This window comes from Phalacrocorax aristotelis, chromosome 11 (assembly GCF_949628215.1).
Source record: "Phalacrocorax aristotelis chromosome 11, bGulAri2.1, whole genome shotgun sequence".
Lineage (NCBI taxonomy): Eukaryota > Metazoa > Chordata > Aves > Suliformes > Phalacrocoracidae > Phalacrocorax > Phalacrocorax aristotelis.
In genome coordinates this window covers 10,085,819-10,112,989 of record NC_134286.1, presented here as the reverse complement: position 1 = coordinate 10,112,989, position 27,171 = coordinate 10,085,819, and the positions used below count along the sequence as shown (strand labels likewise).

The 27,171-nt window shown below is 39.4% G+C and overlaps 1 protein-coding gene across 1 annotated transcript in view; it reads left to right on the top strand.

The window, feature by feature from the left end:
* STK26 (serine/threonine kinase 26) overlaps positions 1 to 22,859 on the top strand; it is a 34,173-nt gene extending 11,314 nt beyond the window's left edge. Inside the window, exons 3-12 of the mRNA XM_075106828.1 lie at positions 4,368 to 4,598; positions 13,299 to 13,355; positions 15,009 to 15,117; positions 15,211 to 15,368; positions 17,918 to 18,103; positions 18,728 to 18,876; positions 19,537 to 19,630; positions 20,116 to 20,178; positions 20,271 to 20,407; positions 20,940 to 22,859. Of these exons, the coding sequence (XP_074962929.1) occupies positions 4,368 to 4,598; positions 13,299 to 13,355; positions 15,009 to 15,117; positions 15,211 to 15,368; positions 17,918 to 18,103; positions 18,728 to 18,876; positions 19,537 to 19,630; positions 20,116 to 20,178; positions 20,271 to 20,407; positions 20,940 to 20,964 (1,209 nt within the window). The 3' untranslated portion in view covers positions 20,965 to 22,859. The remainder of the gene's footprint in view (positions 1 to 4,367; positions 4,599 to 13,298; positions 13,356 to 15,008; positions 15,118 to 15,210; positions 15,369 to 17,917; positions 18,104 to 18,727; positions 18,877 to 19,536; positions 19,631 to 20,115; positions 20,179 to 20,270; positions 20,408 to 20,939) is intronic.
* The last annotated feature ends 4,312 nt before the right edge of the window (positions 22,860 to 27,171 follow it).

Below are 27,171 nucleotides of genomic sequence, written 5' to 3'. Positions count from 1 at the left end.
GAAAAAGCCTGGGAGATGTTTGAAAATTGACATAGTATAACAGCACTCTTGGGTCCAGTTTTAGAAATACTGTTAAGACAACAGGATGTATGTTTTCACATTGACAGACTACTTATAAGAAATCTCACAAGACTATGTTAAATTATTTGCTTTGGGAGACCTAGAGGATCCTGGTTTTGATTTCATTAGATGAAGGCATTAGCTCAGTCTCTGTCCAGGATTCTTTGAAGCTTTGGTTTTTTTCATCCAGTTGTACTCAGTACCCTGTAACGAAATTCATTAATGAACCTTCTTAGAAGACCTGTTTCTGTAAAAGAGCTGTCCTGCACTGACAGATCTTGACGCAGTCTAACATAGATACTGTTTCTTCTAATTTTGTGTATGTCAGTAGGTGTCTGTATAACCTTGGAAGTTAGATATTCAGTGTGCTTTAACTGTGTTTCAAAGGAAGAACACAGAATTTGGAGAACAGGTACATGAAAGGGTCAGCGGTGGGAAGGTGAGTCAGCCAGTCATTCTTGTAGCAGAATGCAGCCAAGACATTGCTGCATAGCTGTGTTTATTGGAATAAAAATAAAATGCTTATATAAGCTGTATTGGCAGAATACTGGATGCAGCTAATGCAGGTGTCCTGGCAAAAGTTATGCTATAGTGGTTTTTATTTGGGGCTTCTGAGCAGGCAGTTGGACTAGCTGACCTCCTGAGGTCCCTTCCAAGCTGAATTACACCATGATCCTGTGACTCTGTATGTGTTTATAAACATATGTATATGTTTATAAACATATACAGTAATGGCACGTGGCTGGGTAAGAGGAGGAGAGATTTTGCTGAACACTCTTGCAGGCCTTTTGGTTGTGCCAGACTGGTGAAATGGTGGACTTCCTAAGCTGTGCAGAGGGCTTGTATTGTCACGCTTGTGCTGGCGGGATTGAGGTTGGCATGCAAATGGGCCTGTGCTTGTCATACTTGTTGCTGCTTTTGTTGGTGGAAACCGGCTTAGCGGAGGGGGAGAGCCATAGATTCTCTTCCTGATTTGCCCAATTATAGGTGTTACCCCTGCAGAGGTGACGATGGAGTCCCTACACTGTCTATGGCAGTGTTACCATCTGCTGCCCAACAGACATGACTCCCCATAGAAACTGGTATTTATTTAAAAAAAAACAAACCCAACAATTATTCGTGCAGTCACCTTTCAAAACTTCTAAACCTTTTTCCTGTTCAATGAAAGATGTCTGAAAGAACAGGGAATAACATTTGGCTCAGGAGTGTTAATAGTGTGAGAGATCTTAAGTTCTACCATATTAGAAGCTTAGCTGGCAGTTGTACTGCAAAAATATATTGGTATATGTTTGGGGGGTGTATACACACATACACACTTCTATTTATATAAAATATATCTCCATCCTTTTCTATACTAAGAGAAGGAGGATAGGCATTACTGCACTATATAAATTTACATTTGTTTAAAGAGTAGTCTTTTAAAGTTTTGATGTTTTGGGGCTTTTTTTATTTGTTGTAGAAAAACCTTCCTGTAGAACATAGTCTTGAAAGATAAGGAAATTAGGAAAGGTAAAAGCAAATCTGTTTCAAGATGCGGTCTTTGTTCAAAGGCCATATTTTAAGTTATGTAGTGTTCTAAGTTTGAAGCCTTTCCAAAGGACATTATCTCAATATTAGCCATAGTTGGTCAGAAATATTTGCCCTTATCCTGGAGTGTCCTACAGTTCCTTGTCAGCCTTGGTGAATAACAGAAGCTGTAAAGCTGACTTGGCTTGCTGTGAAAGGATCCTCTCAGAATAGGATGTGACTTTCTCCTCTAGTAGCCCCACACAGTTTGTTCTCCTCTGATGCCCGTCTGTTGCACCTCTCCCTCCCATGGGATTCTACTATGTCAGGAAGTCCAGCCATGCCCATCTCTCCCTTCACACCAGCACTCCCACTTAATGGGGTGAGGAGTTGTAGGAAGTTAAAATAGCCTTTAGAGCTCTGATTCAGCTGAAGTAGCTTGGGGAGAGAGTTTGGAGGCCGGGTTTGTTGATGACCATTAAGTGGGTGTTTAGGATGGAGTGATGTGCATTTCCACTGAGGAGCCTAGAGGAATTTTCTGTGTAAGGTTTCTCCACAAGCAAAACCCAAGTGTCACCCTTCGACTTCATCAAACATTTGTGAAAGGTTGAATTAGCTGACTGTATCTGTGATTGAATTGTTCTTTTATCTGTTTGGAAGTGTTCAACAGGTTTCATCTCAAATCAACAACAGCTATTAGTTAGCCTGAATGATTCATGGTATCCCAGGCTCCAAGCGTGTCTCAAAATGAGAATGAAGGTATTTTTTCTGGAGATTAGTACTTTAATGGCAAGTTCTGCCAATCTTCTCTCTTAACTCTTTTGTTTCTTGGAGGGGATGTGTGTGTGTTTACTGCAAACAGAGAACTATCAGTTACTAATTCCTTATTGCAACTAATGTTGTAGTTTAGGAACACATTAGGTTGCTAGCTAAGTTACAGTTCTGCAGCTTTTCTAGCAGCAGGGAAAGGCTGAGTAGAAGTTGCTGCTACTTTTGCCACATGTGTCCCTACAATATTTTTTGAAACACATATGAAGATAGATTTAAATGTCTCTGAAGGTGGTGTGGGTATTTTTTTTTAATGGAGCAGAGTAACAGTGAGCTCATTGTAGACAAAGGGGAAATATCTCTTCTTGCTTTAATGTGCTGCTCAGGAACAGCAGTGTGTCTTGTATATTTGCAAAATCTAAAAATCTGACTCCACAGATCAGCATGAATCTGCCATGCTATTTCATGTTCCCTTCTCTTGTGATAGCACAAATGACAGCTTGGTATAGATGAGCAGTGAACTGATTCCTCTGAAAATAAACCTGACAGAGTTAATCTCAGCTAAATCTGTTTCCTGATTCATCTCACCATATTGTGGAATAAATTCTGGTTCTGGTAGAAGGGAAGAAATGACAATAAGGGCCCAGTAAGGAAATGAGATTGTTCATTTTGTACTAGGTTAAAGTAGTAATGTACCTTTTTCCCAGTAAAGATTTTCACATCAATTTTCAAGAACACCAGTGTAAAGATGTTTTCTGGAGTTTCATGTTGATATTTGAGTATTTTGTTGTGTAGGGTAATCTGTACCTTGGGTTGAATGTCTGCTTTTGCCAAAACTGTCACTTGTTTTGCTGGTTCTGAGTTCTGGAGTGCAAGAAACATCTAAAGCAAAGCATCTCTCTCATATTTTCAAACGCTGCTATTGAATCAGAGGGCTTTTTTTGGCAGATATTTCTTGTTCAAAGATCTGTGCAATGACTTGCCCAGTTCTGATAGTATTTAATTCTGTTTTTCTGCAAAGTGTGGGCTGTTCTGTTAATATGTCTGTCTTGCCTCCTGAAAACACCTTTCTGCAAACTTTCTTACTGTGATCTAAAGATTTGTGTTCTTAAACTGTGGAGCAAGTCAACCATATCTTTCAGAATTCACTGCTGTGGGTTTTGGATACACAGAGTTCTCTAAGCAGCCATGTAGCTTGCTTTATCTTGAAGGGAAAATGAGAATTTGCTTCCTTTTTGTTTTCTTCTGGACCTGAGAAATTTAAAATCTTTGTGTGATAATCAGTCTGCTGAACTTAAAGTAGTGAGTAAACAGAGACTTTAAGCCAAGTCCCCTCACCCAGGGGTATGGTGCCTGGTGCTCTGCTCCCCTTTTTAAGGCATGCTTGGGTGATACCCACCAGTTCTGATCAGTACCCCAGTTTCAGTACTCTGCTCCAGCCTTCTTATTCCTTCTTTGAACATCTCTCAGTCCCTTTTGCTCTACTTTCTGTCAGTAGTTTTAGCTGCCCTGGAGATGCCTGATCTTATCAGATCTTGGAATCTATCAGTGAACACCGGGTAGTTCAGTCCCCTCACAACTAGCTCCACACTGTATTACTTGGTAGGATGCTTTGTCTGCCCAAGGCTGTTGGCCAGGTAGAAAGCCCAGCCTTTTCTGCCTGGGTGATGATGTTAGTGCTTCTGTGCCAGTAATTCCCCAGCCTTCAGAATTACTGCACAAGTAGGATTAATGTTAAGAACGGCTCTATTCTTACATTTTAAAGGGTTGTTTTGTGGGGAAGTGAAATGAGGTTTGTACCTGACTCCCTTTTTGGTGAAGCTCATTTAACTTTGACATAATTGCATAATGTATGTTCTGTAACTAATAGTTGAATTAGAAGTTAGTGTGCAGGATATAAATTTATCTGATGTGAGCCTTCTAGTGATGATAAATCTGGATGGTGTCCTTCTTGGGAAGTAATGAGGGCTGGTAACTTGGAAGTAAATTAAGTAACTTGTGGGTTTTTTTCTTTTTTTCGTTCTTTTTTCTAGAACCACAGAGCAGACCCAGAAGAACTATTCACAAAACTGGAACGCATTGGGAAAGGCTCCTTTGGTGAAGTCTTTAAAGGAATTGATAATCGGACACAGCAAGTAGTTGCTATAAAAATCATAGACCTTGAGGAAGCAGAAGACGAAATAGAAGATATACAGCAAGAGATAACTGTTTTAAGTCAGTGTGATAGTCCTTATGTAACAAAATACTACGGATCGTATTTAAAGGTAATGTATAGCACAGCTAGATTTGCTAGCACCCAGTTGTTTTGAATGCTGCTAGGAAAAAATTGTAAAATTGAGGAAGAGTTATCATGCCAGCTTGACCTTTTTTTGATAGGTTTTTTTCTTTGAACAGAGCTTTTCACTTTGTTTCCCTCCTTTTGTGGCTCTCTCTTTGAGGCTGGAATTTTTACAAAACAGCTAGAGAATGAACAGAGTTGATAGAGGATTGCTGTTGTCTTGCTGTTGCTATTGCTTTTGGACCTTGATTTTTTTCTCCTCCCTCCACAATCCCTAGCAAAATTTTGTGGCCTTTCTGGAGAATTAAAAAAAAAAAACCTTTGTAGCTATATAAACAAGAACCTTTCTCTGATATGGAAAGAAACCTTGCACCATGTAAAGAAGTGTTGGTAATTATGCAGCAGAGTAGGCCTGAGACAAAGCAAACTGACATCAGCAGTTACGTAACCAGGGAGTGAAGTGTTATCTAAGGCATAACTTACAAACAAACAAAAAAGAAAACCTACAGAAATCCAAAATGTTGAGTCAGTCTTCTCAACTTGGAGAACTGTCTAGATATAATCACCTAAAATGTTGCTTAAATGATGTGCCGTATATACATGTTTTAGATGATTAAAAAAATAAAACTAAATCCATTTAATAAAAGCTGAAGAGTTAACTATAGTTAGAGCTATCTTAAATGTCTGGGTTTTTTTGCTTGCGGGTTTTCTTGTTGTTGGGTTTTGTTTGTTTTGGTCTGTTTGCTTGGGTTTGGTGGGTTTTTTGTTGTTTTGGCAGGTTTGACTCTTTGTGGGATTGGTTGGTTGTTTTTTCTGGCTCCTTGACGTATAGTGGCTTTTTGACATTATTCTGAAAATGGATCTCTAAGAAATGTTCCTGTGTCACATTTGTGTTGTGACTTTCAGTGATACTATAAAAATATTTGCAGTATTTATTTAGTAGTGTTCTTTGTAGATTTGTAGAAATTGCCAAAGTATTCAATTTTTAAGATTTTAATGCTAAGTGGGTGGTTTAATTTGCTGTACTCCAAATACTAAATTCTCATTTTGGCCAAGATAAGACAGCTAACGGTGGCTTTGTTGTTTACTTAGTTACTCAGTATTCTGTGAGTTCTTCATGATGAAGTAAACATACAAGTTGTCACTGGTTTCCCATCTTTCCTTCTCTTTACTGGACTTAATAAGTGGGATTTTTGTTTTGTTTCTTATTAAGTGGTAGAGCTCTGAGATGTAGTAGAATTTACTTCCCTGCATCATAGTATATTAGAACAAGCTGGTTCTTCTCAAGATAACTTTGAATTCAGCTAGCAGTGTTCCCCTGGAGCACTGCACAAACGGTACTGCAGATCCAGACATGGTCAGTCATTTTTTTTATAGTCCTTTGTTTTCTGTGATGAGTCCTAAACATTATCATCCTGGGTATCCATCATTTTAACTTCGTGTTGTAAAAGCGCAGTTGTTTGCCCTGCAGTACAAACGGGTCAAGGCACATCTTGGAAAGTGTTTTTGCTTGGAAAAGTGTGTGTTAAATTTCAGAATTAAACAGCAATTTCAGCAGCTGTAAATGGGGAAATGAAACCTTGATTTGGTGGGGGTTTGTTTTTTGGTTTTTGTTTGTTTGGAGGGTGGTGAGTGGAAAACGCTGTGTTAAGTCATGGATTAAATAGAGAAAGAAAACAGTCTTTTCATTATTTATGGCAACGTAAGTACTGAAAGCAAAAAGGGTATTGCAAATCTGCCCAAGTACCTGTGCATCACAGCAGTTGTCTTTGGCCTTGTTATGCAGGTCTTTCAGTTTTTACCCCTTTTCTTAGATAGAATAGCTATACTTACTTATCAGTGCTATAAAACTTTCATTTCTGGGTAGGGTTTCTTACTTTTTAAAAATTCCTGGCAGATATAGAATCATGTTAATGCTGCAGTACTTTCCCTGCCACTGTTTGAATTCTTTTTTTCCATTTCTATTCTAAATGGATAAATTCTGAAAGATTAATGCTGATCTCCTGGTTACTTGTCACACTTCTAATATTTTTGGGAAAGGAAAATTTCTGTATGTAGAGCTTGGAGTTGTTTGTGGAATTTTGGTTATTTTCACATTCCTTTAAGAAATTTCTCTTTAAAAAAAGCAAAATGCAACAACAACAAAAACACAAACTAAAAAAATGGTTCACAGGAGTGTTTTTCATCCCAGACTAGCGTGATAGGTAATTCTACTTCGTGCTATTCCTCAAGTAAAGGAATAAAAATGTCCACAAATGGATGAGTACTTTTAGGTCTCAAACAATCATTTCATTTATTTCTCTTTAATTAAAGTAGCATCTTGGCTCTAAATTTTTCTTTGGCTAGATTTATTCTTCTTTACTAATACTAGATCTTTCAGCTTGAGATTTCTCAGGGGAAAGAGTGTATTAGCTTTAAATGTGCAAAGAATCTTTTATGCTGCCTTTTTATTGTAGTAACAACAGGTATTTTAAGAGTTGTAGTACCCTCTTTTTTGTTTTATTTAATTTCTGTAGCTTTTAACTTTCTCTTAGCTATTACTCTGAGAATGGCTGCCAGGCTAAGTGTTTAATTTCTCTATATCCTGTAGACATATCTTGGAAATGGTGAAATAGGTATAGTTGTGTACCAAATGAATTCATAATTAAAGGTTAAAGAACATTGAGGCTAAATTCTGAAAATTAATACATCTTATTTATTACAAAGTGAAATCCTAGGCTGCAGAGATTAATAGTGGTTTACTATGGATATGACTAGTATGAAGATCACATTCAAAGTGGCTCCATAGGTTTGTTGGTGAATACCTTATATAAGATCACTGAAAATATTCCTCGAAATACCTTTTAAAGTAGTGGTTAAAAAGAGCATAAACATAGAGTAAATAGAAGGTATTTCAAAATTTAAGAGTTTGTTTTCCCATAAATAAAGACGAAAAGGGAAAAAAGAAAAACAGTTGAGCCAGTGCGCCCTCTTTCAGATCATGCTTATGGAATAGAAATAGTTTACTAAAATGTATTAATCATACATGTAGCTTTCTCTGAAGCTCTAGGAATGGCATTAGAAATGTTTTTAAGTTTTGCACTGCTTAAATCAGAGATATAGTATTTTCCTGACTATACCAAAACAAACCCTCAGTGCAAAGGCACTCAAGCTGCCTACAACACGTATTGATATTTTAGTTGAGTAACCTAGATCTGGCAGGGATCTTCTTCTAGAAATACAGCAAAAAAAGAAAGTATATGGGCAGTGGAAGCAAGGTCAGGCAACGTGGTAGGACTACAGAGATGCTGGTCACCACTGCAGGGAGGAAATTCGTGTGGCCAAAGCTCAACTGGAGTTGAAGCTGGCCAGTACTGTAAGAGACAATAAAAAGGGCACTTTTTTTTTAATATGTTAATGGCAAAAGGTGGGCCAGAAATAACACTGGCCTGTTACTTGATGAGCATGGTCACCTCACAAACAGGGACACAGACAGAGCAGAAACATTTAATGTTTTCTTTACCTCGGTCTTTAACACTGATGATGGGCTCTGGGACCCCTGGAGCCCTGGGCTAGAGAACCATGACCGTGGGAATGATAAACTCCCAATCAACCCCCAACTAGTGCGGGACTTGCTGCTCCAGGTGGATCCATATAAGTTAATAGGACCTGATGAGATTCATCCAAGGGTACTTAAAGAGCTGGCTGATGTCATAGCGAGACCTCTCTCAATGATTTCCCAGTGCTCTTGGGAATCTGGAGAGGGCCCAGTTGACTGGAAGCTGGCAAACGTTGTCCCAATCTCCAAGAAGGGCAACAGGGATGACCCTGCTAACTACAGGCCCATCAGTCTCACTTCTGTGCCTGGCAAAACTATGGAGGAGGTTATTCTGGGAGTTACTGACAAACATCTGAAAGACAGCGCAGCCAGCATGGGTTCAGGAGGGGCAAGTCCTGCTTAACAAACTTAAATTTCTTTCTATGAAAAGGTTACCCACCTAGTTGACCAAGGGGAAGACAGCTGATGTAATCTTTTTGGATTAAGCTCATGGTATCCTCCTGGACAAAATGCCCAGCACACACCTGGATAAACACATAATACAGTGGGTGAGCAATTGGCTGAGGGGTCGGGCTCAAAGGGTCACAGTAAATGGGGTTACATCGGGCTGGTGGCCAGTCACTAGCAGGTTTCCGCAGGGATCCATCTTGGGGCCAGTGCTCTGTAATGCCTTCATAAATTACTTGGGTGCAGGACTGGAAGGAAAACTAAGTTTTCTGACAACACCAAATTGGGAGGAGCTGTTGACACTCTCAAGGGCAGAGAGGCCCCGCAGAGAGATCTAGACAAATCAGAGAGCTGGGCAATCACCAACCATATGAAGTTGAACAAGGGCAAGTGCCAGATCTTGCCCCGGGGCTCGGCAAGCCTGGATGTACAGACAGGCTGGGGAACGAGAGGCTGGGGAGCAGCTCTGCAGGGAGGGACCCGGGGGTTCTGGTCGACAGCAAGTTGAACATGAGCCAACAGTGTGCCCTGGCAGCCGAGAGGGCCAACCGTGCCCTGGGGGGCATCAAGCCCTGCATCGCAGCTGGGCGAGGGAGGGGATTGTCCCGCTCCGCTCCGCGCTGGGACGGCCTCACCTCGAGTGCTGGGGGCAGGTTTGGGCCCCACAGTACATTAAGGATATAAAGCTACTAGAGAGGAGGGTCGCAAAGTTGGGGAAGGGTTTAGAGGGGAAAACGTACAAGGAGCAGCTAAAGTCACTTGGTTTGTTCAGCCTGGAGCGGAGGAGGCTGAGGGCAGCCCTCATCATGGTCTGCAGCTTCCTCACAAGGGGAGGCGGAGGGGCAGGCGCTGATCTCTTCTCTCTGGTGACCAACGCCAGGACCCGAGGGAATGGCAGGGAGATGTGCCAGGGGAGGGTTAGGCTGGGCATTAGGAGAAGGTTCTTCCCCCAGAGGGTGGTGGAGCACTGGAACAGGCTCCCCAGGGAGACAGTCATGGCACTAAGCCTGAAAATATTCAAGAAGTGTTTGGACAAGGCCCTCAGGCACATGATGTGAATTTTGGGGTTGTCCCATGCAGGGACGGGAGTTGAACTTGATGATCCTTGCGGGTCCCTTCTCACTCAGGACATTCTATGAACTTATTCTTGGGTGTTTTAGACAATTTTAAGTAAGCTTTGAATAAGCAGATCATTCTTGGCATCAATTTATAGCCAGTTTCAGTTTTTTCTCTGGTAAGAGTGCATATCTGATAATTAAAAATTGTTCATGACTGAAACATGGAAAAAGACATGTTAACTATGAGGGTTTTCTAATTGCAAGCATTTCAGGTGAGAGATTTTATTTTTGTACTGTCCGTTCTATGTATTCTGCAGCTTTACTGTTTCCTCGCATGCTAGGGTCAGTCAGTGTTGTGGCTGACTGTGGCAAGGTGGCCCAGGCTTAGGGAGCCTGGGGCTTACCACTGCATGCAGGCTCTGCCAGATGCTTCTGCTGCTGACGGGGAAGGGAAAGGTGTCTTTATTTCAATTGACTTACTAATTTGTAACTTAGCTCAGCTGATGCCATGTAAGATACCTCTTAGGTTGTGCAGCCTAGCTGCTCGTTACCTGCAGCTTGTACATCTGACTTGTAAATGTGATTTTAAAAATGTGGACAGTCTCTTAATATTTTTACCTAACAGTGCAGTGTTATTTGTCTGTTATCAGTTATTTTACTCTTTAAAAACCTTATCATTGGTACAAGATGGCAGGGTCTACTTCCTTGAGGTTGTTGGGATAAAGCTGACTCTGGTTTTCAGTTACTGTGACACAAAAAGGTGCAAACCCCCCATATCTTTGTAATTTGGGGTACCAGTGTATCTTCAATTTTGGAGTTTGAATGGGAGTTTCCCATTTAATTAATCTTAGAGCTAGGTATTAGTAATTTTTTTCTTAAATCTTCATTGGGTATCTGGCAAGATCAGTAGTAATTTTAACCATACTGGTAGGTGATGTACAAGCATGTAGTTAAAGAATGCACTGTAATAAACACATTTGTGTAGGGTAGTAAAATGTTATACCCTTATATCATGTCTTTCACAAATGCATGTAAAATTGTACAAGCTTACAGTTGTATTAATGCAGTTTTGTAGCTGTAAGATAACTTAAATCCTGGTGTAGGTGTCTGTAGATGTTCATATATGTGGCAGGTCAGGATCTAAATTTGTCTTCTCATCTCATTGCACTTTGATTGCAATTAACATCACATCTCAATAAATAAAACATTGGTTATAGGGGGTACCCTTGAAAGTGATAGTGCAGTGCAAATTAAGTTAGATAGCTAAAACGAGTGTTTTCCTCAAGCCTAATGCCTCATCAAAATGTGTTACTAGCTTATCAGTTAATCAGAAAAAGATGAAAGGTATTAAAGTTACCCTAGTTCTGGCATGTTTTGGCTACAGAAATTTGTGAAGCTTGATAAAATACTTTCCATCTGATACCGTAGAGAGAGATCTTCTCTTGATCCCTGAAATGTCAGTATTGTTTTCCCTATTTGTGCCATCTAGCTGAGGGGTTTCAATATCTATCCTTGTAACTGTTACAGCCACCTGGGCTTGCTCTTTTCTTTTGCAATTAAAGCAAGCCTGAAGTTATCAGATTTTCAGCTTTGAATATGGGGAACTCCCTTAGTAGCATCCAGAGACTTCCATGAAAATTGTACAGCGCCTTGTGCAGCAAACCTTTGAGACAATCTAAAGATACTGTTTGTTCTACATTGTCTATTTATACTTGGTTGACCTAAAATAGCTAGGAAAAAGGTTGTTCATGCCTGGCTAGAAAATTTCCACACCCTGTTACAGTGGATAGTAGCAATTTCTTTGAGACATTATTTCAGAAACACAGTACTTATTCATTTCTCACCCTATACTGTTTTTAAGTAAGAGTCAAATCCTCCAAACATGTCTGGTAACCACAATGTTTGCCTTAAACCGGAGTTCCTTGCAGGTCTTCTCAGCTGACAAAGTTGCGCTTTATGAAAACTGCTAAAATTAGCCAGCCCTTCCCTGCTGATCTCATAATATTGGAATAGACTCTCATAAATGGTGTGGTTTTTAAATTCAGTATAAATCTAATAGAGCACACTTTGTTAAGATAATTGGATGTGGTACTTTCAGAAACTGCACCTTTATTTGCTTGTTGAGTTTTCTTTAGATTTCTGTCACTATTCAGGCAACAGGGTGGGAAAACATAGTGTAGAATGCAAGAGGCTCTAAAAAGTACTTCTCCTTTAAGCCTGTGCTCTGTTATAAGAAACTAGCACTAGTAAACATTTGCTGGAGGCTTAACCAGCATGCATGGTACTTCGCCAGGTCTGGTTCAGTTGAGTGTTTTTAATAACTGGTTTTTATTTTGAATAAAGAAATGTTTTTATTTGCAGAATTTCTTAGAGTAGTAGCCCATAGATTAGTATTTGGGTTTCTTCTGAAATGTGAGGAGACTCTGGCAAGCAAATAGCAGAAGATCCCAGTTTTGAAATATACAACCTGTAGATCTGATACCAAATCTTTCCGGTTTTGTTTATATGAACCAGCCACCTTTTGTAGCTACATACCAAGGGCAGAGTCAGCATCTAGAAATCAGTGTTAGAAGAATTTGTCGGTTCTAGTATTCTAGTAGTTGAGACATAGCCACAAAGAAAGTGCAAACACTCATGTATTCACAGGGGTAGAGATTCAAATAGCATATAGTGAAGGAGTACATGAACTTTGCAATATTGCTAGAAATATTTAAGAAAAAAAATATCCCTAAGTCATACTTTTTGTTGAACTATATTGCTGTTATCTTTGACCTTTTAATGGCTGATTTCGAACCTCTGATCCAAAAACTTCAGAAACCTGAATGTTTTTGTGAGGTTCCAGGTCTGGCAATCAGTTTCTCCTGGCTAGTGATTGTAGTGCTGTATCTCAAAATTGGAGCTGCCTCTATGGTAGTAGGCATGTTTTGTGGTAAGGTGTAAATCCTTAGGTACAAGCATATTCAAGGGATGTCAGTTCTCACTTCTTGCTGGATCTGACAACTTAAGTTGGAGCTTGTGGGCATGTTAGATACACACGTGCAGTTACCACGTAGGTGAAGAGGCACCTAGCAGCTTACCTGTGTTAGGCTTTAAATCTCTGTTGTCTTTGAAGTGTGCTTATGCTCACTCTCCTGCTCAAAAGCGATTTTAAGTTCTGAGTATTTTCCTCAGGTGAGAGGTGTGGTGATGTTACGAGAAAGTTTTCTATTAAAACTTTAATGCATCTATATCACAAATGGCTGGAGTTAATAATTGTAATGCAAAGACTGTGTTTTCCAAGTATGGCATTCTTACATTAAAACACTTAGTTTAAACTTAAACCACTACCAAATAAGTTTTTTCTCTAAGTTCCATTCCTTTAGATGGAATCATTTTAGATACCAGTTAGCGGAAAATGTTTGGGGGGAGGGAGGCAGGGGTGGGGGTGGTTTGTTGCTTTTTTTAAATACGGAAGTCAAACTTTAATATCTAGACATCTTGCACAGGAGCTGTGTGATCATTCTACAAGAAGTAATTCATATAACTTGGTGATTAATTGGACTCTGCATTTGCATTCCTCTAACAGTATGCTGGTAGTCTTTGGTCTGGGTTTTTTTTTTTAAGTCAGCCTTGGACCTCTAACAACTCATGCCTTCTTTTACAGGGCACAAAACTATGGATAATAATGGAATACTTGGGTGGAGGATCAGCTTTGGATCTTGTAAGTGTATGATTTTTGCATTATAAGTACCAGTGAACCTTACTTCATTGTGCTTTCATACCTCTTGACAAAATATAGTACATCACTGTGACATTGAAACGCTCAAAAAAGTGTGAATTTGAATGGTAGTTCTGTTGCATTGCGTTGATGTTGATTTTTTTGTGTTTTGGTTTTTTTTCTGTTTGTCTCTAAGCATTAGGAAGCATCCATTTGTTATCAGTCAAATACGAGATAATATTTTTTTCAGTATGAGAAGTACTGTTCTTGCCATATGTGGTGGGTTTTTGTGTCATCTCTCCCAGTGTCACCCCCCCACAAATGAAATACTCACTACACTTGAACAAAAAATGTTTCCTTTGGGATTGGGTCTCGGGAATGAACAAAGTGTGTGCCTACAGAGCACAGTTAACTTCAACTGGTTAAAAGGTGTTGGGTTTCCCATTTTCAGTTAAGCATGAAAGTGCCTTTTACTTAAGATAGAGTAGCATTCATGAAGGATGTAGCTTAGAGAATACAAGAGCACAGTCCTGTATGTGGATGTGGTTTCCCCGTACTTTCAGTACAGCTCTGTCTCAGCTGTAAAGTTTAGACCCACCCTTTCCTGTAAGATAATATAACTCAGTCTTTGTTCGTGTGATTCTGAAGGAAAAATGTCATGTCTTCAGTGTTACAGGATGGTGTTAATTATATATTTGCCAATGGTGGTCCTGTCTGCAAGAGTTGAAGCGTGTGCTTAACTTCACAAATCGGTTTAAACTTCTTTATGAAATTACATCAACTCAGCTACAGGAATGCAAAAGCATAGTAATTATGTGTAGCATGTAGTAGTTTGTGGCTCTGGAACTTAGTCTTTTTGAGGAAGGGTCTGTGAGAAACTTAATTTTTAAGACTTTTGAGTAATTTATAGTCTTCTGTAGAGTGTCAGAAATAACTAAATAGCTTTCACTAGTGACAATTGAAACCACTGAACCACTTAGAAGAATAAAACTTTTAAGTTCTGCCTCATTTGTCTCACTTTGCCATACCGTAATTTCATGGTGTTCTCTGTTTCAGTGCTGTGTTGTTGGTATTTTTTATAGCAGAATCCCCCACATTAATTGCTTCTGCTTTATTTACGTAGCTTTCTAATGTACAGAGTTTACATTTATTCCATACTAGCAGCTTTATAATAGTGTGTTATATTCCTCATGCTAAAGCAAGCATGGAATCAAAAATGCTGGAACAAGAAAAAAAAATGCATAATTCAATTTAAAAACCACAGTCAATAGACTAATTTATTTTGAAATAAACTGAATTTCTTAATTTACTTAACCTAAAATGCAAAATTCAGCCCGCTGTGTTTGCGGTCTATAGGAAACTATAACTTTGTGGAAAATTAGTTCTAGCTTTTCACGTGCACTGCGTGCTGAGGGGAGTGCATACTGTATAAGAAAAGTAACAGCATTTGCAATGTATTATCAGTAGAAGAGATGTGAAGATGATCATTCCCATGGGACCTATTTCTGATAGAATGTTGATGTGCTTCATTGAATGTTTATGAATTCTGTTAGTTCTTTACTTTAAAGTCTTCCAAGTTTAAGATCTAATTATATCAATAACAAGGCAGAAATTAAACCAAGACTAAAGTTATTTTAATGTGTCTTTTCTCTAAAGCTGCGTGCTGGCCCATTTGATGAATTCCAGATTGCTACCATGCTAAAGGAAATTTTGAAAGGTCTTGACTACCTACATTCAGAGAAGAAAATTCACAGAGATATAAAAGGTGCATAACATTTTACGTGTTACTTTGTTAAAGCCCTTAAAAATCAGAAGATCAGTATTCTAAATCAGGTATTATATTATTTCCCCTTGACAGCTGCCAATGTCTTGTTATCAGAACAAGGCGATGTCAAGCTTGCTGATTTTGGAGTTGCTGGGCAGCTGACAGACACGCAAATTAAGAGGAATACCTTTGTTGGAACTCCGTTTTGGATGGCCCCTGAAGTTATTCAGCAGTCAGCATATGATTCAAAAGTAAGTATGAGAGTAGAACACCTTTTCTTTGTATGTGCAGATCCAACAGAAATTACTTTGTTTTTTTGTCTTTTTAGCTCTGTCAGTATGGAGAAGAAAAAAATTTGCAAATTACAGGGTTTCAATAGTAAAGTTGAAAATACAGTTACATTGTTTTTGTACAGGAGTTGCGTGTCACTGTACTCACATGCAAGACCCATGCAAACTCACTGAGTAAACTGATACTTCATGTTAAAGTTCTTTCATGAAAGTTCTTTCAGAGAAACTGCCTCAATGCTTTCAGTGTGTTAGGTTGGTTGGTTGATTTGATTTCAGTTTCAATTCAGTGTTTCCCATTTCAAACAGTAATAAAGCTCTCACAAATTAGAATGCCACCAGAACGTAGCGCCCTATTTAAAACCAAGATGATGGCTGAAATTTTACTCTCTCCTCAGATTTTTATAAAAAACTCTGGATATAATTTATTTAATGGTATTCCTGAGGACCTGTGTAATACTGAAGATTTTAATACAGGTGACTGATCTTGAGAGGAAAACAGTAACTTGAACTACAGGCTGGGAAGCTGTGGTAGTATGGTGGTAGCATTATGGAACCTTGTACATTTCTTCATGGCAGCTGTTGATGGATGACTAATTGCCAAGGGGAGTTTCCCTATGTGAACTAGCAGTAGAAAAGCAGACCTCCTTCAGGTTTTTCTGAGGGTTGGGAACTGTGGCTGGAAATGACAATAAGGAGGGAACAGTCCCCTCTTCTTCCATGTGTATGCCCACAAGATGACCTAGAGCGTGTAGGTAATGAAGTGGCAGTGTACCTTTGGTGCTAGCATTGGACTTCCTACACTCTGTAGGCGCAACCTTAAATAGGAGCAAGAAATGTAAAAAACTTGGTGTATGCAAAGTAATACTTTTATACTGGTTTTTCTCAAATAGTAAACGTGTAACTGTACTTGTGATGTGCATATAAAGAAAGACTGTTGAGTGTCTGAAATATCCTGAAGATACTCACACTCCAGGAGACCTTCCCAGGATCATTCAGACTTGAAGGAATTTGTGTACATTTCACAAGGGTTCTTGCTGATAAGACGGAGCATGTGCGTGCAGTTGTACTTAGCACGTTTAGGGTTTCAGTGGTGCAAATGTAATGTGCCGCCTAGAGGATTTTGGAAAAGCACTCTACCCCGCTTTAAAAATATATATTGTCCAGTCAAAGTGAGGAAGATTCCTCTAGTGCTTTCCCTGTGAAAAATCAGCTGTACCACCCCTTCATATACTTTCTGCCAGCAACCTAATCTTGCCTTCCATATCTCCTCAATAGGTTGCAAAAGCAATGCCCTCTCCCTTTTCTTTCTACGCCAAGTCTGGTCGGAAAGCACAGAAAATGCAAGCCTTCAGTAGGACAGATAAAGGGTTTTGGACAGGATACAATTCAATTTTTAGATTAATACTGATGAATATTTTGGCACCTGGATGGAATTTTAACCTATCTCCATCTCTCCCTACTTGAAAATGACAGAAAATAAACTAGAAATTAATGTATTTTCATAGTGGCAGAGATTTACAAGCCCCATCTCTTCTTTCAAAACATTTTGCTCCAATAGACAATTGTTGGTTATGTTTCAGTAATAAACAATGAGCTAGTTTAATTCTTCAGGATTAAATACAGATATTTTGGTTCTTGTGAATAGGAAGGGAATACTGGAGAGATGTAAATTGTAATCCTTGTTTAGTCTATAGGCAACTTTAGTTTATGACTCCTGTGCAGGGATAGTCAAATCATTGCCAGCCACTTCTTAATGGGAAACATCTTTAATGACCTTAATAGCTATCGTAGCTCATCTAAAAAGATGCAAGTAATGTATATTTCACTTGGGAAAAAAATCTCTAAATCAGAAAATAATTTTATAGTTCATAAAATATTTTGATACAAAGACAAAATTTGTTCATAATGCTTACCCTCAGCTAAAATAAATACTACTTCATTGTTCTTCAGAAACTTACCCTGTGAACTTGGTGTTTCAGGTCTAACTGGTTGCTGATAATTTTGTAGCTAAATTCACCAAAGCAGTTTGTTAGGAAAGAAATTAGGTGATCACCTGCTGTTTTGATTCAACTGTGCTTTGTTCCTTTAGAGTGCAGTGTCAAACAGGGTTGTATTCCTCAGTGCACCTCCGGTTTAAAAAGTAACATCAGCATGCAGCTTTGCTATCTAAGCAAAAACTGAACTAGACGTAGGAAATTTGTGGCAGTTTGTAGTTCATTATATAGAAAAGAAAATCAAAGGAAGGTTAATGTTTCTGAAGGTTTTTCCAAAAACATGTCCTTAGGGGCATGTTTAACTTGCTGACAGTGTAACAAAAGTGGTGTTGTAGATGCCAAGTTTTTAGGAATTATAGTCTTTAAGAAAATTAAAAAAGAATCTTTGTGCATTATCTGCTTAGACCAAAATTAGTTTTATTATATAGATGCAGTATATGTGAAGATTTCAGTTATTAAATGCTTAGTCACGATAGCCCTTAATTTTGTACTAAAAGCAACTTCTCCCTTTCTCAGGCTGACATCTGGTCACTGGGAATCACTGCTATTGAACTGGCCAAAGGGGAACCTCCCAACTCTGATATGCATCCGATGAGAGTTCTGTTTCTCATTCCAAAAAACAATCCACCGACTTTATTAGGAGAATTCAGTAAACCTTTTAAAGAATTCATTGATGCATGTCTGAATAAGGACCCAACGTTTGTGAGTAGCTGTGTGTGTGTGTATGTAGAGATGCTTTATTTTTCACTCTGTCATGTTTGCAAAGCATTTTGCTGGTGTAGTGCATCATAACTGATGGAAATAATTTTAGAGACTATACTTTCCACTATTAATAGTAGTGGTAGTTTTTTTAATAGCTGCGTCTGCATCCTGGTCTCTTCTGTTTAAAGTACTGAAAGGGAGAGGAGGAATGCTGAAAGAAATGATGGTGACAGAGGCAGCTTCCTAAAATGCACTCAAACGTAGGATAATGTCAGAAGAGAAACTTTAACAGAGGAGAGAACTTAAATCTTTTTCTCCAGCAGAACTTCTGCCGTCTGGCTGAATTGTGCTTACAAGGAAATGTTGCATTGGAGATTTTTGATTAGTCATTTTCCTGGGTGTGTACCTTCTAGCATGGAAGGATAAGCAGTATAGTCTGTGTGCGAGTTAATCATATTTTTAGAGTGCTTGTAAATGTGGATTACTGGCTTTTCTTGACTTCCTGTTTCACTAATTTCCTGATACTATATGAGTTAGCTATACAAGTCTTACTAAATCTCCCCTATTAACATTTAAAATCATTAAATATTAGCATAACATTAAATATTTAAGTGTTTCTTACAGCGTCCTACTGCAAAAGAACTTCTGAAGCACAAATTCATTATGAAAAACGCCAAGAAGACTTCATATCTGACAGAACTGATTGATAGGTTTAAGAGATGGAAAGCAGAGGGACATAGTAGTGATGAAAGTGATTCCGATGGTTCTGATTCGTAAGTTTATTTTCAGTTTAGTTTCTTTTGTGTTTGTTTTTTTTTTTTTAATGTTACTCAAGTAGGTTTATTGCAGTTTCTCTGTGTAATTATCTCCTCTTGTGTACATCTGTCTTTCTTCCATATGTTTTTCTTTGGCTTCTTTCAAGAAAACCTCTTGCATGAACCTAAAGACTAATCCATAAGTCAGGCTATGTGCTCAAAACCTCTTTAAACTTTCTCTCTGAACTCAGTTTCAGTTCTGTTTAAGAATTCCTAGTCTAGGGCTAGTGGTTATACAAAAAACAATGAATCACAATTAGAAATATTGCAGAGCAAGGTTGAGGGGTATGAAGAGGTTTGCACAATGCCAGTGGAACAACATACATTCTGTAAGTCTCTTGCTTTTGTGGATATCAGATAACTGTTCTAAATGGGATGTCATGGGAGAAGGTAAGCTTTATGGGTAGATAACATCACCTACATCTTGATGTACTTCAATTTACTCAGCCTCAGAAGTTGTTTTTTTGAAGTTCAGTTAACATTTCAGTACATATTTTTCTTCTTATTTTACGGAATACAGAACTAATCTGTATAGATTTATTACGTATTTGGGTTACCTGCGCTTGCTTAGCGTTATGTTGTGGCTAGTATTCTGTACGGTGTATCCTTTGTCTTCAGGGAGTCCAGTAACAAAGAAAATAACTCTCATCCTGAGTGGAGCTTTACTACAGTTCGAAAGAAGCCAGATGCAAAGAAGCTGCAGAATGGGACGGTATGTGCAGTCTGAAGAGTTCTTCTTTAAGTGCTGGTTTTGAGGCCAATTTAAGGAAGATAGTGATAAAACATAGTAATTACTCACTTTTCGTAAGAGCTGTCTTTCTGTAGTTCAAGAGGTGATGAGTGTTAGCGATGATTCCTCTGTCCCTGTCAGCTTTAAAGGCAAAAGATATCACATACTAACAGATCGGTATCTGTTCATTGAGATGGGAATTAAAGGTTTATATACTGTTACAGAGGAAGAACTGAACTGCTTTTCTGAAGATACGTGACATTGTTTCAGATGTGTCATAAGGCATCTGTTTCCACATCACGTAACATTTGTTGATGTACTGTGCCTTCATTGTTTTTGTAATGTATTTTGAACGTTTTGTTGAATCTAACTGAACTTTCAAAGCCACATTTGCGGTGTTAAATGCAGCGTATGTGTATATGTTGTATAGGAATATGCTAATGTAAACCTTATCTGTTAACTTTTAGGATCAGGATCTTGTTAAAACCCTGAGTTGTTTAACTATGATAATCACCCCTGTGTTTGCTGAGGTAAGAGTTGACTTAAAAAAAACTTATTTGAAAGTATTACCCAAGTGTTTGATAATTATTGTAAGTTTCCTCTGTTTTGCTTTGCTGCTCAGCTGAAACAGCAGGACACAAATAACGCTAGCAGAAAGAAAGCAATTGAGGAACTTGAGAAAAGCATCAACATGGCAGAAGCAACGTGTCCAGGGATCACAGATAAGATGGTGAAGAAACTTATGGAGAAATTTCAGAAGTAAGTTAAGGAATTCTTCTGTATGCATAAAAAAAAAAAGAGCTTTATTTTAAGAGGAAAAAATTAAGTACTTGTGCACTGGAAAGGTTAGTTGACACTGAACTTCGTATGTTGGGGAAATATGAGTAGTTTAGTGGTAAGTGAAAGATCTGCAATTTTCAGGGGTTTCAACTTTTGTCTTCAGTAGTTTACGTATAACGCTTCTGTTTGAGACTAAAACTAATAGTAACGATTACTGTATCTGTTTGGTCTTCTAGCGCTGCAGTTTTACTGTAGCTGTTATACCTTTCTTCCTTTAACAGCCTCCATTTTTATCTAAATGTATTTATAGCAAGTAAGGGAGCAAGAGAACCTTTAACTTATATTCTCAAGAAAATATTCTCTAAAGATCACTTCTGGTTTTTTAACCTATGATCTGTTGAGATGAAGGCATGTGCTAGTTCAGTGATGCAAAAATAGCTGTGTGCCGTTTGCTAAGCTGAAACAACAAAATCAACAAAACTCTTGATTGCTTTTTTTTTTTAATCCATAGATTTTCTGTTAATGACTCATCCTAAGAAACTTCACATAATTGACTGATGTTTCGTATGGACCCAGTGAAACCCACCAAAACTACTTCAAGCTTGGCAGTGCTTAGCTCATGAGCTCCTTGTGCCTTTTGGATCTTTGCAACATATTGATGGTGATTGAGGATTTGAAAGAACCTACTCAACTATTTTGTGGCAGTGCACATGGTTTTATATTTTCAGGAAATTATTTTGTAAAGAACAACTTTTAATATTGTAGTTTCACCTGTTTAATCTGATAAATGTTGAGGTGCAGTTTTGCTTTTAGAAATAACCATTACTTTAGTTAATAGAAAGTGCAAGTACAGTATGTTTTGATGCTGTTTTGTTCCTGTACATAGGGATGTACAGGTCTTTTGTATTCATGAGTTAAACTTTTGTAAATCACTAACAAGCTTCAGAGAAATTAGCTTTTTCACAAGTGTATTCAAGACAAGTAACGTAGTGGCAAGGGTATTGCTGTAGCACCTGCTTCAACCAGCATATAGTTATCGTGCCCTGAAAAATAAACCTGCAACAGTATCTATTATAATTCTAAATTGGTACAGTATTCTAGGCAGCTCTATGATTAACTATATTTGAGAGCAATATGTCAATAGGTTGCAGGTGATATGTAGCAACAGGTGTATCCTGATGTACAGTATATGTATTACCTTTTAGAACAGGTTCTGAAGTAGTAATTCAATCTTACATCATCATGGTAGGAAAATTTAAAGCAATACAGTTGAGGGGGTGGGGCTTTTGGCAATAATGGACAAAACCTGAAGTCCAATTTAACTTGTTTCTTCTGAGTATATGTGCGGGGGTGGAAGGGAGCCAGAGAAGCCGAGCGTCACATGATACATACCTCACGAGCAGGTATACGTGTAACACCAGCGTTCTGTGAGGTGGTGTTGTTTCTCCTGTAAGATATTTATACGCATTTGTTCTTCGATACATTAAATACAGTACATCAACATAACTTGTTTATAATTTTCTGGAAGTGTATTTTAAAGATGTATTTACCAGTTAATATGCAAATAACGGAGTTATAGATATTCTTTCACAAAAAGGTAGTAGTGTGCAGTACGGAGTGACTTTTTTATTTTATTTTTTTTTTCCGTAAAAAGTAGGTAAGACTATAAAGTTGCTTTCAGTTATATATTTATGGTACTGCTAGATGGGTAATTTCTTCTCTTCAGGAATATTTTCCAATTTCAACCCAGTATGTATATTATGTTGAGGTTTTGAACTGCGATTGTTTTTCCGTACTTTGTTGTGGAACTGTTGGTGTAAATTTATTTTTGATAAAGGTTAGGTGCATTTATTTTATGGCTCAGACCTGCACATTTTGTTTTTGCACAAAAGTCATTTTAAAGAATCTGAATTATATCTGCCAAATATTGAAAAAGTAATGGTGTGCAAGTAAATACTGCATCTTCAGGCCAATGTTGCCATTACATCATTTTTATATAAAGGACACTTGTGAGAGATGGTGGTTAGATATGCCAAGGACAATTATTTTCAATGGTGCCTACACTGTAAAAAAATTACTTTTAAACTCCTTGTTTTAAAGTTAAAAAAATTTTCTGTTGAAAACTTTCATCTGCTATATAACTGAAATTCGATTAGAATTTATATCTGAGAAAAAAGTCTGGAAATAGTTTTTGAAAACAATAATGTTATGGATTAAATAAATATTTTTATAAATGTAAAAGCAGAAAAAGTTGTAAATACGGTTGACCTGAAGCTTTACAAAATAACTGCATCACAGAAACAAATTGTAGTGCTCCTTTAGCTTCTGTAGTTGCTAGTCTTGTAAATCTGTTTATAGATGAAGCTTATTTCAGTGTTTTGGGGGGTTTTAAATGGTTTAAAAATAAATATTTAAGTTCTGTAAACTTTCATGAGCTTGTTCTGTTGTGCATTTTATTCTGGATTTTAGTAGGTGTGCAGGGGTGTGAACATACCTCCTACAAACTTGTGTTCTAGTTCAGGAAAGGTGTTCCTTGCACAGAGTTGCATGGTTGCTTTGAAAAGGTTTGGGTCCCGCCCATGCTGTTCTTGTCCAGAGGACACCTGCCAGCTGCTACGCCACAGGGAATGCTATAGACAGATGGAGCAGCCCCAGGGTTCAGTTTGATTCCCTTGCTAAAGAGGAGTCTTCAGCATCTGTGTGCTCAGACGAACGTGCACGGCCTGTGACAACGTGGTAGAGATGACAGAACACTGACGTCGTGGTGGACTCGGCATTGTGGAGCGAAGGTACAAAAAGGCCTGTGCCAGTTACCTCGGCTCCCACTCCACCAGTCTCGACCCAGATCTTGTTTTAAAGAGCTCCATACAAGTTTCTCAGAATAAAAATGGTTTTACTTCCGTGGCACTTCCCTTAAGGTGTTCTTTTTATGTGGGAGACCGAGGGACGAGGTGATGGGAATTCCTCATGAATTTTGTAACTGGTGGCTCTACCCTGTTGACACAGGGGCTTTAATCTATGCAACTCTGTAAATGGTTCTGGGTAGGTAGGGTTAGCGTGTTACGTGGGGAACTGGAACCTGTCCTGTTTGTGCTATGACTGTAACAAGTTGCTGAACTATGGTGCCTCTTCTTTTCCTGTGAAATGGGTGGGATGTATACCTACCTCATAGGACAGTGTGGGGAAAAACTCATCCATGCGTGTACAATACAGCCTCGTTCTCTTCAAGTCCATTCAAGATGTTTTTTTTTTATTGTGCCGCGTATGGCATTTCTGCACCTAAAGTCTCTGTGCGTCATAAGACTATAATCTAACTCTGAAGAATGGATGCCTGTATTCCTGGTTTCCAGAGAGCAGTTGTCTTTTTCCCCACCACGAGTCAGTCATTGATGAACTGTATAACTTTATCGGCAGTATTCTGTTGCTGGCAGATAGCTAATGGAAACATATATCAAAATATTCATGCAGGAACCATCTTCTTGCTTGTTTGGTTTGCTAGGCTTCCCACTGTAGACTGAGAAGAATTGATATTGAAGTAGTCGTATCAAAGTAGTCTGAATCGCAGAATAGAGAAATGTATTTGTTCTTGGGTAGATGAGTCCTTTATCAATGTAACCATTCTCAAAACCCTTGGTCTCTGACTCCTCTAGTACGCTCCTGTACAGTAAGCATGTAGTATCGTGAACACCTGTTCTTGCATTCGGTTGAATGTCTATAGCCGAATAGGAAAGTGTGTAGGTTCTTAATGTGTTTGCACAAAGTTTAGCAATTGTTAAAGAGTTGATTTTTATCACACTGTTTTATGACTTAACACTGGAATAAAATTATTTTCCTCTTTGCAAAGTTTTAGTGGTACGTATGTTGGCTTGCCGTATTCCACATTTTTTCAGTAAATGAAGCAACATGCACTACAGAGGTGAGGTAAATACACTGAAACCTGTCTTAGTGCTCGTCCAGACTGAAGTTCTTGGTATACTGTGTACGTTTTGCTTCTTTTTGTATCTGAACATAAGCACCTATGCCTAACAAGTTGCTGACCATCGTGCATAGGAATTTCAAGATTGGCTTTATCTATAAGTAATATATTTTACATGAACCCCACTTGCTTCTGTCCAAATGCATTGAGTAGCTTAATGTTTTGACCCTGTGATGCTGCTGTGCCTCCTTTTAATAATCCTTGCCTCTGTAAGGGCGATAAAAGCTTACATTTTCCAGGTACTGCTGCCTGTCTTTCACTGTCAGCAGACCAAAGCCCAAACCATTCCCTGTCCTCTCTCCATCCTTTTCTTCCCTAGTGAAATGCAATCACTTAAACAGATGTCCTTACCTCTTTTGGGAGAATAGGGCTGAGCGGGGACCATGGGGAAGGACTTAGTCAAGGGTTATTTCAAGTGTTACTTGACACATGAGCCACTGCTAACTGGGATTGTTCCTTTAGTTTAGTCAGTCCTGAGAAAGCTAGTTTATGCAATGGATTTAGCTTGAAGATGTTAATTTTCTGTCATGAGCGGCTTTGTTCCTCTGCTATTGTTGACCATCACGTAGGATGTGCCAAGGCACAACGCACGTGCTGGGCCGCAGCGCGCTCTCATCAACGGAAAAATCCATAAACAGTTCCCAAGTCCTTGCTTCTCCCTCTTGGTGCTGTTTTCCCAGCAGCATCCTGAATGCCAGAGCTGGCAGCTCCTGGAGACTGGGGCAGTGTGGCTGTACATTGATCCCTTGGTGGGACTGCGTGTCTGTTCTGGGACGTGCTGAAGGTAAAGCTGACCTGGGCCATCCTTTGCCTGTGTCTCCACATGCTTTCAGGAGCTAACAGTGATTGTAGGTTTGCCTAGGTGCCTAAGGTATAACCCTTTAAGGGACACTCTCCGAGGGCTCTGTGTTTGTAACACAGTCTGTATTTGAAACACTGCTGCTTTTTTTTTCCCCCCTCTACCAAATCATGCATATAGAGTGCCATGCTTAAATGCTGTATTGAGTGGTGGCTCCTGCTCTCTCCAAGGTGCAGAGCTTTGGGAAAGGGAAGAAACAACTCTGTAACAAGAAAGATTATCCCTTTTCTTAATAGAACATGTGCCAGAACAGCATGTGGGGTCCCTGTAGTTCACAGCTTCCTCAGCACAGGGTAACCAGGAACAAAGTCAAACCTTACAGTGTGCCCTCTTGTTGATCTAATGCATTTCCTTGGGCAACCAACCAAGGACGTGGTTGTTTTCAGCAGCCTTCAGATTGAAGCAGAGACAGAGAAGGCACAGAGGGAGACAGCAAGCAGCTGCGGGAGAGGGAAGCCAGCCTGGCAGCTCTGTGGAGCGACGGGGGGCACAGGGGAAGGTGGGCTGGGGGCGCAGATTTGACAGGGCAGAAGGAGGAACCCAAAACTCTGGTGTAAACAACTGATCTTTATTGTCCAGCTTCTAAAACAAATAACAGGTGAGCAGTACCCATAAGCCCAGTTCTTTTTACATTTTAACCTATTTTCCGTCTTTGCCTCAGCTTTCTTGTTTCTGAACTTTCTAGCAGGTTGCGGTAGTTTCGCAACCGTGGATGTACTAGGCTGTCCTTCCCCTTACAGTCGCATCGTACAGAGCCTTACAGGGTTCTTAAAGAAAAGTAAAAAGATCCTCCCCTAAAAAGCTTACAGAGCTGTCATCATTCTCCAGTTTTCCAAGTAGACTGCATGTAGGTTCAGGGTAATAAGTTTTTGTAAGAAAAGTACTTCCAAGAAGCATCTATACCTTTTCTAGCAATGGCTAAACTGGGAATCCCCCTCCTGCTACCCTATGGATAGTGAGCAGTCCCTCCTGCTCCTTTATAGCTAGAAACAGCCCTGGTAAAAACTACATTGCACTCATGTAGCAAACAGGAAAGTTTCGAAGCACCCTGGTTACAGCAGACTTCCTAACGCCACGGGTGAGCACCAGCTGTTTCTTTCCTAACCCCTCCTGAGATCTTTCTCCCCATGCTGCTTAACTGAGGCCTGATTTGGGGGAGCAAAATACCCCCACATGCCTCACTCCCCCTAATATAAGCAGGGCACTGAGGTGCCAGGGCTGTAGAGCTGCTGCCAAAAAAAAATGACAGCTAATGGGCCTAAGAAAAGCAGAGCTATATGATATCATTTATTAACCCACTTCCCAGAGCACACTGTTGGATACTGCTAAATGATTTACAAGTACCAACAGGCTCTTTCTGGGGGGAGGAGAGTGCTGTAAACTGGCTGGGGAGAAGACAGAGCTGTTTGCTTCTTCTGTGGCTCCAAGCACCAGAAGCAGCACCCGACACGAGCAGCCCTGTCCCCAAGGGCCAGGCACTCCCTGCAGCATTAGAGGGAGGAGGGGCAGGATGCCGGTTCCATCCATTGCCCATGTCCATGGGATGTCACGTCCTGGAGCAGCCTCCCCATCCATCCTGCACCTTGGCAAAAGGGCCTCAGACACCCTTTCCACCAGTGTGCTTCCCTGCAGCTGTGGCAAACAGATGTTTAACCTCTTCCATGAGATGTCACTTGTCTTTTTCTCCCTCCCGCCGATGAAGACTCCAGTGGCTGAGCAACAAGCATGGCCAGTGGCTGCCCAGTTGGGGAGGACACAAGGTTTTTTTGAGGAGAGCCCTAGCACCTCTGCCTGGAGCAGGACCCCACATGTGGTGGCAGAGACACTCCAGCATGCAAGCATGGTGCAGGGCATGGGTACTTCTTCTGAACACTCCCGGTTTCCATTAACACAACTTCTATAGCTAAG